General features: G+C 54.3%; 1 protein-coding gene across 1 annotated transcript in view; it reads left to right on the top strand.

Moving 5' to 3' along the window:
- Positions 1-12,548, top strand: part of FAM178B (family with sequence similarity 178 member B) — a 100,357-nt gene extending 87,809 nt beyond the window's left edge. Inside the window, exons 15-17 of the mRNA XM_037055042.1 lie at positions 10,377-10,454; positions 10,754-10,906; positions 12,221-12,548. Of these exons, the coding sequence (XP_036910937.1) occupies positions 10,377-10,454; positions 10,754-10,906; positions 12,221-12,253 (264 nt within the window). The 3' untranslated portion in view covers positions 12,254-12,548. The remainder of the gene's footprint in view (positions 1-10,376; positions 10,455-10,753; positions 10,907-12,220) is intronic.
- Positions 12,549-13,283: the final 735 nt, after the last annotated feature.

Raw genomic sequence — 13,283 nt, 5'->3', positions numbered from 1 at the left:
GCGTGAAGTAACAGAGTTCAGCCAGAGAGAGCAGGCTGGGCTTCTTCAGGCATAGCTTGCTCTCTCCCACCCCACCCCAGCCCCAGGGGTCTCTCCCCTGGCACTGTCCTCACCCTGTGTTGGTCTTCCCTGTTTCTGACCTAATACCCCAACTCAGCCTCTCTATCCCACAAGTCATTCTGGGCAACTGTATGATCATCTTCCTCCCCTTCCTACTCAGGAAAATGGGACCCTCAGCACCTGTCATGTCATATCCAAACCCTGCTGTCCAAGGCCTCATCAGCCAGCCCACTTCATCCATGTGATTTCCTCCTGAAAATCCAATCACATCACTGATTCCAGGCAGTGGGTGTCCTTCCCAGAAACCCCCATTCTCAGGTCTGTGGCTTTGCCCCCGCTGTTCCTCCTCTCTGGCAGTGCCCAGCCTGTCCCTCATGGAATCCCTGGATTCCCATGGTCCTTCGGGCTGTTCACTCACCTGTAGCTTCACACACCTGAACGGTATCACCATTGAGGACTGGCCCAGAGTCTATGTCGACCTACTTCCCACTGGATCCCTCTTCAAAGAGAACAAACCCCTTCTGCTGGGCACAGCAAGGGCCCAAGGGCCTCATGCAGGTTGTGCAGGCAGAGGCTGTGGGACCCTTCCCCACCTCCCCTGCTCCCAGCTCCACCCACCCTGCCTGAGCTGAGAAGTAGAGGGCAGTGCCTTCTAAGTGCTGTCTCTAAGCAGCTGGGACTCAGTTCTTCCACACATCTGAGGGGGACCAGGCAAGGTGTGAGGCGCCTTACCCACTGTTCTCTGTCTGCAGGAGCAGTTGCCAGGCAGACCACGGGCTGCTCACCACCTTTTCTGTCCCTCCCGCGTCAGTCCCTTTGCCAGGACTCTGTAATGACAGTAGTTCAAATGCACATCCTGAGAGGTCCTGGGACAGCCCCCCCAGCTCAGCTGGACAGGGCTTGAACAGTGTCCTGAAGCCTCCGTGCTGCCCTCTGCACACCTCAGCTCTGCCCTCTGGTGCATTCCCAGGCAGGCTTTTCCCACTGGTTCTGGAAACTCCACACTCAACATCCTTCCCTCAGCAACTCCAGCCAGGGAGAAAGAAACAGCTTCTGTCCCGGCGTCCTAACCAGAGTCCCATAGTTTAGCTTCAGTGGTTTGGCGTAGGTCATATGCTCATCTCTAACTCAATCACAAAGCCAGGCCTACAGGGATAGGCCAGACTGGGTCATGTGTATCCCCTGGAGTCAGGGTTAAAGTCACTATCATGGAGCAACTTGGCCTGGGTATAGGGGACAGGATACTGGGACACTCTGACAAAGGAAGGGGGAGAATCCTGGGTGCCTGGAAACTTTAGATGTCCATGGCACACTCCTCATCTTCAGGTAGGGGTGGTGGCCCTATGCTCTGTTATCCTTGGGAAGTATAAGGAGGGCAATGCTTCCAGACTCTGGTCATGCCAGCACGCCAGGAGACAATTCAGTGAATGAGAGAGAGAAGGGAGGAAGCCATTGCTTTGAGGGAGCCACTGCACTGTGAGGCCTTTCCAGGCCCTGGAGGATGCTGGGGCCATGCCCTGGCTAGTCTCAGTGGCTCCTTCTGCACGGCCCCCCAGGCACTGATGCACACAGGCACACCCAGGAGTGGACTCTCAAATATGTGCTTAGAGAACCTACCCCCTCTTGGATAGCCTGCACTGCTAGGTTTCCGTCCCTCATCCCCCAGGGTTAGGGCCTCCTGTTCCAGCTGGAGAAGCAGGAAGAGCCAGCCAACCCTGCCTGTCATCTCCCCACCCCCCAGGGCCAGTAGGAAGCCAGAAAGGAAGGGTGGGCTGGGTGGGAATTCTCTAGCAAGAGTTTGCCTACAGCCCCTCAGCTCCTCCCGCCAGCAGTCTGAGCAATGAATGGGTCAGATGCTCCCGAACAAGCTCCCTAGAGCAGGTCCACAGGAACAGAAGCCCTGGGCCTTCCTGCTTTTGTCCCAACTTCTCTCTCCCACCCCGGGCACCACACTACGCCATGGCCTTCAGTTCCCCCCTGTCCTCCATACCAAGAGCAGGGGTGAGGGCCAATCGGGGCCCAATCCTGAGTTCAAAATAGAGCCCAAGAGAATCATATCTCTTTCAAATGAGTTCGGTTTTTGGGTTTCTGAACTCACTTTCCCTGGGCACAGGTGAGGGGCTTCTCTTATGAGGAATCTGAGGAGGGGAACACATGCTGGGCCAGCCCCTCTGCCCTGCTGGGGCCCTCAGAGCACCTTTCCAGGCGTGGCCATTCCCAGCAGCTGAGCCGGAAGTCCTGTTCCTGTCCAGATGCCGCCAGCCCATCTCCCATCACCCTCAAGTGGTCTCATCTCTGCTCCATGTTTGGGGCTCAAACCCACCCCCATGTCCGAACAGGCCCTTTCATGAACAGAGTTGAATGGCCAGCTCACAAGCCCCAGGGTGAGTTCAGCAGGCCCTGCCTGTGATGTCTGCTCTCTAGCTTCTCTGCCCTGCGCCTTCAGGGACCCTGGCCTAGGAATGGGTGGTGTGTCACCATCTCCTCATTTCCTAGGGATCAGTTGTATGTCTTCATCATTTCCTACTCTTTAGGACTTAGAGCTGATGACTTGTCCTGCTCAGAGTCACTTCCAAACTCAGCTTTCCTTTGGGCACAGCCCTCTGCTTGCTACTTTGATGTTGGTCCAAACCAAGGTCATGTGTGTGACCTTGGAGTAGGAACAGCTCCAGAAAGAGGAGTGTGTCCTGTGGTTGGCTCATGGGGCAGGGAAGAGATAGCATCCTAGAGATAACAGGTGCCACGTTCCATGACAGGTCCAGGGAGATGCATCAAAAAGTGCATCTCCTCCCCTTGTGTTTTCATGGATACACCACCCAGAGGAGCTGCCGCTTTCTCGTGGGCTGAGGCTCTTGACCTGAGGCCTACAAGTAGCCCTGCCTCAGGATTACTCATTATTAATTACTGTTGTCATTTGCACAACCTGTGGTGGAGGACCTAGACCATACCCTGGGGGCTCAGGTTTCAGTGCTCCTTTTCCCAGGAAGCAGCCTCAGCCTCTCCCTGTCCAGCCTCCAGCAGGCCCCTGGGCCCTTGCTGTACCCAGCAGTAGGAGCTTGTTCTCTCTAAAGGGAGACCGCACACACTTGGAGCTTGTCCACCTTAAAGGAGAGAGCACAGACATCTCCCTCAGACCTGACCTCTACTGTAGATGGTCATGCAGTCAGAGGACCACTCCAACCTCAGCTTCCTCCTCTGCTGAAAGTGAGATCACCAGGCTCTCTCTGTGAGCCCCCTGCCTTAGAACACTGTCAAGTGGGGCTATAGGTTCAAATTTAGTTTTAAAAAACAGAAAGAAAGAAGGAAAGAGAGAGGAAAGAAGAGAGAGAAGAGAAGAGAAGAGAAGAGAAGAGAAGAGAAGAGAAGAGAAGAGAAGAGAAGAGAAGAGAAGAGAAAATTCATCAGGACCCAGCCCTAGCCTTGGATTTGAAATGACCCAAGGTAGACCAGGGCAGCGTCAATCTTTCCCAGACTAGACTGGTTCTAGTATTGACCTTCAGCAAATGTACGTGTGTCTAAATGTCTCCAATGGAACAAAACCTCTGAGAGGACCCACACATGTCAATGATGGGACCTATGGCAGAATTCTCCTGGAGTCAACCCTCCAGTTGGGCTGGATGTCCAGGCCCTCCAGGCAGGGATGAGAGCAGCCTAGCCAGACTGTGGCTGAATGCAGGTCCCCCAAGGCAGCTACTGCACAGAGCCAATGAGCTTGCAGAGGCCAAACCAGAGGAGGCTGTTCTAGGGCCCCAGGCAGAGACCCTGACACCAGTAGGCATCCAGGGCTGACTTCTTGAGCAAGAGCCAGGGATACCAGCTGCAGCCTAGCTGGGAGGGCATGTCCTGTGGTCCATCTTGGTCCCCAGCAGGTGTTCCTGGGTCAGCCTTAGTTCTCCCCCACCGCCCAGCTGCCCTGGAGCAGCTGCCCTAGAGCTTGGCTAGAGTTGCTCCCATAGGATCCTCCTGCCAGTGACAAGATCTGCCATCCCCACCTGGCATGGTTCTGCCTCCAGGGAAAAGGATGGGGTTGAAGACTTGTCTGATTAGATGAGTCTGGATTCCTGGTCATGACTTGACGTGGAAGAAACCATACTGTTCCGGGCAGAGTGAGTAAATTCCTGGGAGATGCTCTCCCTCCTCCTTTCTGTCCTTTTTTAGCACGAATACTCTTGGCCACTTCCTGCTCCCTTGGCATTACTGGAGGGGAATTTTGTAAAGGATGAAGTTCCTGGGAAATGGCCACCCTTTGTCCCTTTCCTCTTGTGATGAAAGTGCTGCAAAGGGAAGTTTGGCCCTGGTTCCTGGGGTCAGAACTGGCTGGACCAGAACAAGGAGACATTGACCCATCACTCCCCACTTGACAAGCTCAGCAGGCTGTCTTCTATCTCTTACCCTAGTCATCCCTCCCCAGGGGGGCAGGCTAGGCCTTGTAAGACTCCAGTGCTAGCAGCAGCAGTAGGGGATGGTCCTGTCTTGTCTGCATGGGGTTCAGACACGTCCAGTCCCATTCCACACCCTCAGACTCTGCCTCTCCCCAGGTTGCTGACTGAGGTTTCCCAGGCCCCATTTCCCATGGGGGCTTCCCAGCCTCCAACTCACACCCAGTTGGGGAGGTGCTTGGTAGCCTGAACAGTGAGGGCCCAATTTCCAGACAAGGTCCTGGAGGCTGGACAAGTATAACCCCACCACCGCCTCCCCACCCAGGAGTGCCTCTGTACTGCTCTTTCACCCTGAAGCCACAGACACCCCACTCCACCCACATGCCTTTAGGGACTCAGAAGGGGCCTCAGAGCCACCATATACTTCCAGCTGTGCAGGAAATGGGAGGAGGCAGGGGGCTTCAGTCTGCTGGCACCAGGTGCCTCTGCCCAGCCTCCCTTTCCTGCCTTTTGAAAGAGAAGACAGAGCCCCAAGTCTGTGCTGCCAGCTAGGACAGGAATAGGCTTGCTAAGTTCAGGAACTGGTCACAACGCGACTGGAGCAGGAAACGCAGTGCTCATACCTGGCTCTTTAGTCTGTGTCCTGCTGGCAACGGCTCGCTCTCACTCCAGCTGGCGCTCCCTGGCCAGTCTCTGGTCCCCCAGGCAGCAGTGGGGCGGTCAGAGCATGGAGACTTAGGTTCAGCCTCCTCCAAGCCAGAGCCCAGTGCCCACTAATGTCTGCTGTTCTGAGTAGCACAAAAACAGGACGTGGGGAGGAGTCTGGGAGACTGGGGGTTCAGAAGAGGCCATGCATGCACCCAGTGCTTTTGTCTGGATGAGGTCGGACCAGGACGCTGAGACTTCGGGTCTCAAGGAAGTGAAGGGAGGACATGGTCTGAGCTCATCCTATGCACATAATTAAGCCCTTTTCTCCCCAGAGCACCACTACACACACTGTTCATGATGACTCTGACCAAGTTGGAACTGTTAGGAGGACCCCAGTGTTTGAGTCCTTCTGCCTGTGTGCACTGTCCCGAAGAAATGCATGAGTAGGAGGAGTTGGCAGCATAGAAAGTGTGGAAGAGGAACAAACTTCTCTGCTCTCAAAGTTCACGACTTCTGGCTGGTCTAACAATCGAATAGACTTGAGGCAGGTCACCAAATTTAATACATACATATGGGAATCCCACACACACGAGAGTCAGAGACCCCGCGTGCAGGAGAGGGTGAGAGAGAGAAAGGGGGATTGAGGTGTATAGTGCATACTGGGGTCTTCAGAGAGTCACTGCTGGATAAGAGGAGCAGATGTTCAGTAAAGAAGTTTGCCCTGCCCTGTAGGCTGGTGGGAAAGATGATTGCTGATACGGGCCAGGCCTCTAATTCAAATTCTCTTATGCAGGTACGGATGGGGGCAAAAGTTTCTCCTGAGCCTTGGGCTAGGTTGCCTTTAACTCCAAACACTTGCATACCACAGAGGCACATCTTGGGGTGACTCGTTCTGGACCCCCACAACAGAAAATAGTTTAATATTGAATCCTGACTCCCCAGTGGGGTGTAGGTTACAGATTACATAGGGCAAAATCACAGGAGACTGTGGATTAGGTGTTTGGGTCAAGCTGGGAGCTGGCTGGTCAGAGGGTAGATGAGGGCCGTCTCTCAGGTCTTAGCTCTGAGGCCTGCTCTGTGCCCTTCTGTCTGGCTTCCCCACAGCCAGGGGGTAATTCCATTTTAGGGCAGAGCAGCTAAAACAAAATTTAGGTCAGTGTGTTATCTTTGGTGGGGGGAGGGTATAAGGGGGATAAATGGTAATAGAAAAAAATACAATAAAAAAAAAAGATGTAATCTTTAGCCTGCCAGAGGTCCAGACTATGATCACTAGTCAGATCCAGGACACTGTCTTTTGCTGCCTCAGGGGCTCCTGATTATTGGGGGGAAAGCTAGGTCTCTGAGGGGTATATATGGAGAGAAATGACTTCCAGTGCTGAGTTTTAAAACTAAATTTATTCCAAGTCATAAGGACCCTTGGTTTCAGAACCTTATCCCCATAAGTGGGGTCAAAGTCTTCCTTAAAGGCCCCCCCTCACTGAGCCCCACTCCGGGGGTCATCNAAGGGGGATAAATGGTAATAGAAAAAAATACAATAAAAAAAAAGATGTAATCTTTAGCCTGCCAGAGGTCCAGACAATGATCACTAGTCAGATGCAGGACACTGTCTTTTGCTTCCTCAGGGGCTCCTGATTACTGGGGGGAAAGCTAGGTCTCTGAGGGGTATGTATGGAGAGAAATGACTTCCAGTGCTGAGTTTTAAAACTAAATTTATTCCAAGTCATAAGGACCCTTGGTTTCAGAACCTTATCCCCATAAGTGGGGTCAAAGTCTTCCTTAAAGGCCCCCCCTCACTGAGCCCCACTCCGGGGGTCATCCTCTTCCAGGTGGGGGCAGGCGACTTCCCCTCAGGAAATCGTCTAATAGAACGTGGTTAATGGGGCTTTTCTTAGGAGCTACCATTTCCTTCTTGCTATTACCACCCCCACCCCCCAAAACACGTTCAGAATAGTTTTCCCTGGGGTTCCCCCCCAGATTCAGTTATGGGGCTCGACATAAGAACAAAAGGCGAAACTTGCATACAAGTCGTGCCTTTTGTTCCTCTCCTCGCAGATGGTCCTCCAGGGCACTCCTCAGACCCTGAGCCCACCCTCACACTCTTGCCCCAGGCACCCATCCAGGCTGGCTTGAGGTCTCTTTTAGCCCCTGGCTTTTTGTGCACAGCTTGGGGAGGAGGTGGGGGTAGGAAGCTGAATTGCAGGGACCTCCACCTAAGCTTGCGGGCAGACATTTTTTTGCCCCCACCTCAGCACTGGGACAATTAACCAATGAAAGTGCTGAGAGCTAACCCCTTTCTCTCCCTCTTGGCTCCTGCCCCCCCGCAGACGGGCTCCTTTCCCAGTCACCCTCAGACCATTGCCCTTGAATATTTTCTTTGGTATCTCTTGCCACCTTACCCTCAGCTTTCTCAATGCCCTCTCAGAGAGGAGTATGGGTCCCCAGGGCACTGCTTCTTTTCAAGGTCATGTCCCTCTCCTTCCCCTGCCCCACACCCACCCCAAAGTCAACTAGATTTAGTCAATTCTAGTTGTCACTGTCTTATTTAAAATTAATTTTTAACAACTTTCATTGTATTCTGATTATATGAGTAAAGCACACACATTGTAGAGAAATAATCAAGGGAAAAAATAATAAGAAGGATATTCTATAATCTTTTCTTCAGAGCCACATTGTCACTCTGGGGCATTCCATGTGGGGTGTGGGAGTGGGGTGTCTGTGGCTTCAGTGCTGCCTGGCTTCCCTCAGGTGCTCCCAGTCTGTGCCCTGTGTAGGGAAAAAACAAACTTTCCTCTATCCTCAAGGTGGTCTCATAATCAAATAGACATGAGACAGATTAACAAGAGGAAAAAAACCAAACTTAATACATACATATGTATGGGAACCACAGAGAAGAGAGCAAGTGGGAGACCCACAGGCAGGAGGGGTTCAGAGACAGAAAGGGGGGATTGAGGGACAGAGGATATTCTGAGCTGGGGACGAGGCAAGGCACCTTGGGGCCTTCCAAGGGTCATTGCAGGATAAGAACAGACATCCGGAAAATGTTTGCCCTGACCTATAGATGGGTCAAAAATAAATAATCTCTTTTGACCTATATATAGGTCAAATTAGGCAAGGCCCCTAATTCAGATTCTTCCAGGTAGTTAAAAGGAGGGGCAGAAGATTCTCTTGAGCCTGAGGCTAAAGTTGCCTTCAGCCCCAAACAACCTGCAGACCTGAGGTAATCTCAGGGTGACTCAAGCCAGCCTCCCTGCTCTCCACTACCTATTATTGTCCAGACCCCTGCTGCCAGCCTGTCCCCAGGGTGCCCCTCCCCCTGCTCCACCCTGGCCAGCTGCCTGGCAGGCAGTCCCCCACAGTGCCTGCCTGTTTCCTTGAATCAGCNCCCCCCCCCCCCCCCCCGGTCTGTTTGGTGCTGTAATCTCAGCGCTACCCCCACCTCGCAGGTCTAACCTCGCCTCACCTCGCCTAACCTCACCACAGATCTCACTGTTCTTCAGAAGCCTCGTTTAGCTTAGTAACCTCCTCCTTGAACCTTCTGAGCTACATACACTGGCCCCCCAACAACCCCCCATTCCCACCCCAAAACATGGAAGGACCCTTTCTCCTTTTCATCCCTGGGGAAGCTGAAATTCAGGATTTGTTGACCAAATGACTGCCTTCCTGAAGTATTGTTCTCCCTCTGATGTCTGAGTGTTTGTGGCTGTGTCTTCGTTCAAGTACAGTGTCTGGCACATAGGCCTGAGCCTGCTTTATGTTCAGGGTTGGGGAGGGATGACACTGACTCCTTTGGCAGGACTGCAGAGGTCAGAAGGGGTTCCAAATGCTGTGGCCCTGCCTCTAAAGGGCAAGGCCAGTCTGGGGGCAGGGAGCCCCTAGGGAGCAAGGGATTGCTAGCAAGTCAGTTCCCCGGGGAGCCAGCTGCAGGAGGACTCTGGGCACTGGCAGGAGCTGGCTCAGGGAGGCCAGGTGTGCCGGGCCCAGCACCCCCCCAGGTTTTCTCCCACCGTGTTTTCTCTGTGCCTGTGGTGTGGGCTGTGCAGCCCAACATGGCCAGGCTGTGTGGTCAGGCCCCCTGGGAGCGGCCTCAGCCATGTGCTGAGGAGCAGGCTGGGTCTGGGCAGGGCAGGTGCTGCTGGGGGAGGGGGCAAGTGGCCTCTCTCCTCGGGAATTTGCACTGCAGTATTTGAGTTCAAGAAGACTGTATTCTATAATGTCAAGGCTGGTGCTCTCGAAAGTGGTTCTAGCTTCTGCCCTCAGGAGGCCTTTGGGTCCATGGAAAGAGGTTGCCCAGTTTCTGGGGCCCCACCTGGTGCTCTAAGGGAGAGGGTGAATAGGGCAGGGAAAGTTGGGGAACCAGGAAGCCTTGGGCTGTTTCTGAGCTCCAGCCCCCACTGCTGGAGCCCACCTCTCCCTCCCAGCTCAGCCTCAGGGCTGGTTACCTGCCAGGTACACAATGGTGGGTCTGTGGGCTGTTTCCTGCCACCCTCCCTATCTCAGACATAAGGAGTCCGAGGTGGGGCGTGGCCTGCAGACAGGACCTCAGAGTGCAAGGAGCAGACTGTCTTCACACCAGGGCCTTGCCTGTCTTTGGACTGCTCCCATACCTCATTTTCTCTGCACAGCAGGTGAATGTTCCATAAATGGATGGGCACCAAGAGCATGTAAGAGCACCTGGGATCAAGCCACTCTCTGATCAGGTGGAACTGGCCTTTGTCCTGTTTTCACCCCTCAGTGTCCAGTGGGCAAGAGCAAGGGTGTGAATTGGTGGGTCAGGCATGCAAATGCTCAACCCAAACCAACCCTCTGCCTCCCCTCTCCTCGCCTGCCTCATTGTGTCAGCATGGTTTGACTGTCCAGATGTGGTGGTATTGCACATCTGTCTATGCAGGTGGTATTCTGCCAAGGGATAAGCGGGGCACCCACGGACCACATCCACCCAGAGGGGAGTGGGACCTGGTCACAGCGCTCATACATGTAGGTAGGTGTCTCAAGGAGCAGAGCAGAGGTCAGAGCAGACTGGCCCTCTCTCTAACGGCTTTCTCTGCTGGAGCCCCAGGACAGGACTGGGTACAGTATGGGGTTCTAGTTGGAAGGGTTTCTTCTTTTCTGAAGGAAAGGAGGAAGGTCATTCATCAGAGGGAGAGCTTTGAGTGAGTGGGGCTCAGAAACCTCCTTGAAGATGCCTTCCAGGAAACTGTCTGGAAGCCCAGCCCTCACCCACCAGGGCCTGGGAACAAGGACTGGGGGTGAGGGACTTAGGGACACCTGTCTCCCGTGCTCTCTCTCCAGGTCTGCTACCTGTGTCACAGCCTCCTGACACTTGCTGGGGTGGTGGTCAGCTGCCAAGACATTACTCCAGACCAGTGGGTGAGTCTCCCAAGAAGATGGGCTACAATCAGCTGGGTTGGAGCCCAGCCTGCTGTCAGGAAGTGCAAAAAGGGGCTGAGAAAGAAGGCTTGGGGTAACCAGCCTCTGCCTTCTCCCAGCATCCCACGGGGCCTTCTCAACCCATGCCCCAGGCCCTTGCCCAGTCCCTCTCCTCCCTTTCCTGCCCAACTTCTGAGCAGTCACTCATATGCATCCCTCTTCTTCTCTGACTCTGTTCCTCCTCTTCCCCGACTGTGGCTGTGCCGGACGGGCCGCCCCCTCCACGGTTGTCTCTGCAGGGAGAGCTGCAGCTGCTGTGTTTGCAGTTGGACTGCCACATCAGCACCCACATCCGGGAGAGCCCCCAGGCCATGCACCGGACCAAACTCAAGGATCTAGCTGCCCAGACCTACATCCGCTGGCAGGAGCTGCTGTCCCACTGCCAGCCCCAGGTGGTGCCCTTTCTAGCCCCCTGACCTAAGAGGGGAGGGAAGTGGTGAGGTGGCGGACCAGAGCCAGAGTGAGTCCACCCCCACTGCAGCTGCTACACTTCTGGGCTTCTGGCTGGGAAACCGGCGGAGAGAGCGATGTGGGGGGAGGGGAGCCGCCTGCAGGACCTTCATCTTTCTTATCAAGAGTCAGATACCCAGTGTGGATATGTGGTGGGGGGTTACAGAGAAGCCTCTGCAGAGCAAATGCAAAGAGAAACTGCCCTGGAGAGGGGATATGCTGGGCTGGGAGGACCAGTTTATCGTGAGCAGTGCCAGGAAAGGACACCAGAGGCACCAGCTGTCCACCCCCTGCCTACTTGTCCTGCAGGCCTGAAGCTGGCCTCCTACTCAGCTAGGAAAACATTCCCAGACTGCCCTGGTCCCACCAATTTCTCCATACCCTTATTTTTTCAGACTCTAGATGATAGTATTTATAGCTAATACTTATTGAACGAGGCCATTTTCTACATGAGTCTACCTAACCCCCATGAGGCAAGTTATTATTATGACCCCATTTTGCAGATGAGCAAGCTAACCAGAGTCACTGAGAGGTTAAATAGCTTGCCCCATCACACAGGCAGGCAGTACGTAAATGTCAGAACCAAATGTCAGCACAGGGCCAGCCTGGCTCCCATGCCTGCAGACTTTTCAGCACAGTCTAGCCCTGCCTACCCTGGCCTCCTCCCTCTGGCCTCCATCCCTCTGACAAACAGCACCGGCTGGCTTAGGGGCACTTCCCGCCTGGGCCCCCAGCCCTCCGTGACAATGAGCACCCACCCTCCACAGTGCTCCTTGGCTCGCACTCGCCTTTCCTCTGCCTTCTCTGTGCTGGTCCTTCCCCGGTAACCTCTGACTTGGGGCTGACATGTTGCCACAGGCTGTGGCTTGGGTCTCAGATTTCGCAAGTCCCTGAGAAAGCTGGAGAGCAAACCTCACCCTCAGTCCCCAAGGAACTAGATCACACTAGTCTTTTGGTGGGAAACTGTTTGTCATGAAAAGAAGGAAAAGTGATTTGTGTCCTGGCCAAGTCAGGAGGCTGTCCTTACCTTTCTTTCACACTGCCCTGGGGCTGTGAACAGTGAGTGGAGGGAACCCAGGCAGCGATGTGGCCCTGTGGCCTGCTGCCCTGCCGTCCTTGCTTGTGGTGAGCCCCAGGAGTCCTGTCACTCAGCATCTGGCACAGAGGAGGGCTGCCGTGGATGCTGCATGGACATTGGAGAACTGGAGAAGGTCAGGGCCTGGGGCTACCACACCCTATTTTTCACCTTGCCACAGGCCCAGTACTGCCGCCCCTGGGAAGACGTCTAATGGAGCGGGGTAGGAGTGGCCCGTGGCTCTTGGCTCTGGCAGGGAGTGAACAGGACCTATGGAACTGGAAGAAGCAAAGAATGGAGGCCAAAGGAGGACCAGTCTGATGAAACAAGAGCCCTCTTCCACCACTGCCCTGACCCCCACTGGCAAGGGATCCTGCCTCTCCCTGCCTGCCTACCCCACACCCACAGCTATCCTTCCCCGCCCAGCATGTCCTCTTCACCCAAGGCCCTCCCAGGCTACAGTCCTCCCACCCTCCTTCCTCTCCCTGTCACCAATGTGAGGTTTCTTTGTGCGCACTAAAGTCTGACTTCACGTCAGTGGTTCAGATGATTTCCTGCAATTCCTATGCTGAAGTCTCATGCCCAGCGTCCAGTTTGCTGAATGGTCACCTCAAACAGTCATGTGACTGGGACTCAGTCCCTGCTGCCCTAAAGCAAGCAGGGGGCCGTTTGTAAATCTCCGAGGAAGATCAGTGGTTCTTGTGGCCCCAGATACCCCCTGGAACCTGGCCGGGGAACATGTGTTTGGACCCAGTCTGGGACCATCCCCCACTCCCACCCCACTGGGGAAGATTCCCCAGAGGAGACAGTGGATCAAGGCTGCAATCACACTTAGTTGTCTATTGCTGAGCTCTGAAATCAACTCTCTAGACTTAGAAGTGGGGGGTGGGACGTGTCAAAGACAGTTCCCGATACTGCTGTCTTCCCTCAGCCTTACCTGAGGTAAGTTTTGAGGGTGCTGATCCCTAATGGGATGCTGGATGTCTTTGGCCTGTCCCTCCTTGAGAAGTGAATGGGTTTGCCACAGGCTGTACCTGAGGAAACCCCTGGGTGTTCATTTTTCTCCCTCTGTCCAATCCTGAGAATCCATTTCTAGTCTCTGGCCACTCCTGACTCTTTCCGGGTTGGAATAGGTTTTGTGGGGGCCACAGAAGTAGAGAGGAAGTAGAGAGGAACAGTGATCCCTGACCAACTGGCCCATGCCCACTCCTTGGTTCAGCCTTAGCGTCTGCCTATGGAACATC

Source organism: Sturnira hondurensis, unplaced genomic scaffold, assembly GCF_014824575.4.
Source record: "Sturnira hondurensis isolate 20B ecotype Veracruz unplaced genomic scaffold, ASM1482457v3 Scaffold0008480, whole genome shotgun sequence".
Lineage (NCBI taxonomy): Eukaryota > Metazoa > Chordata > Mammalia > Chiroptera > Phyllostomidae > Sturnira > Sturnira hondurensis.
This window is presented reverse-complemented; position numbering and strand designations above follow the sequence as displayed.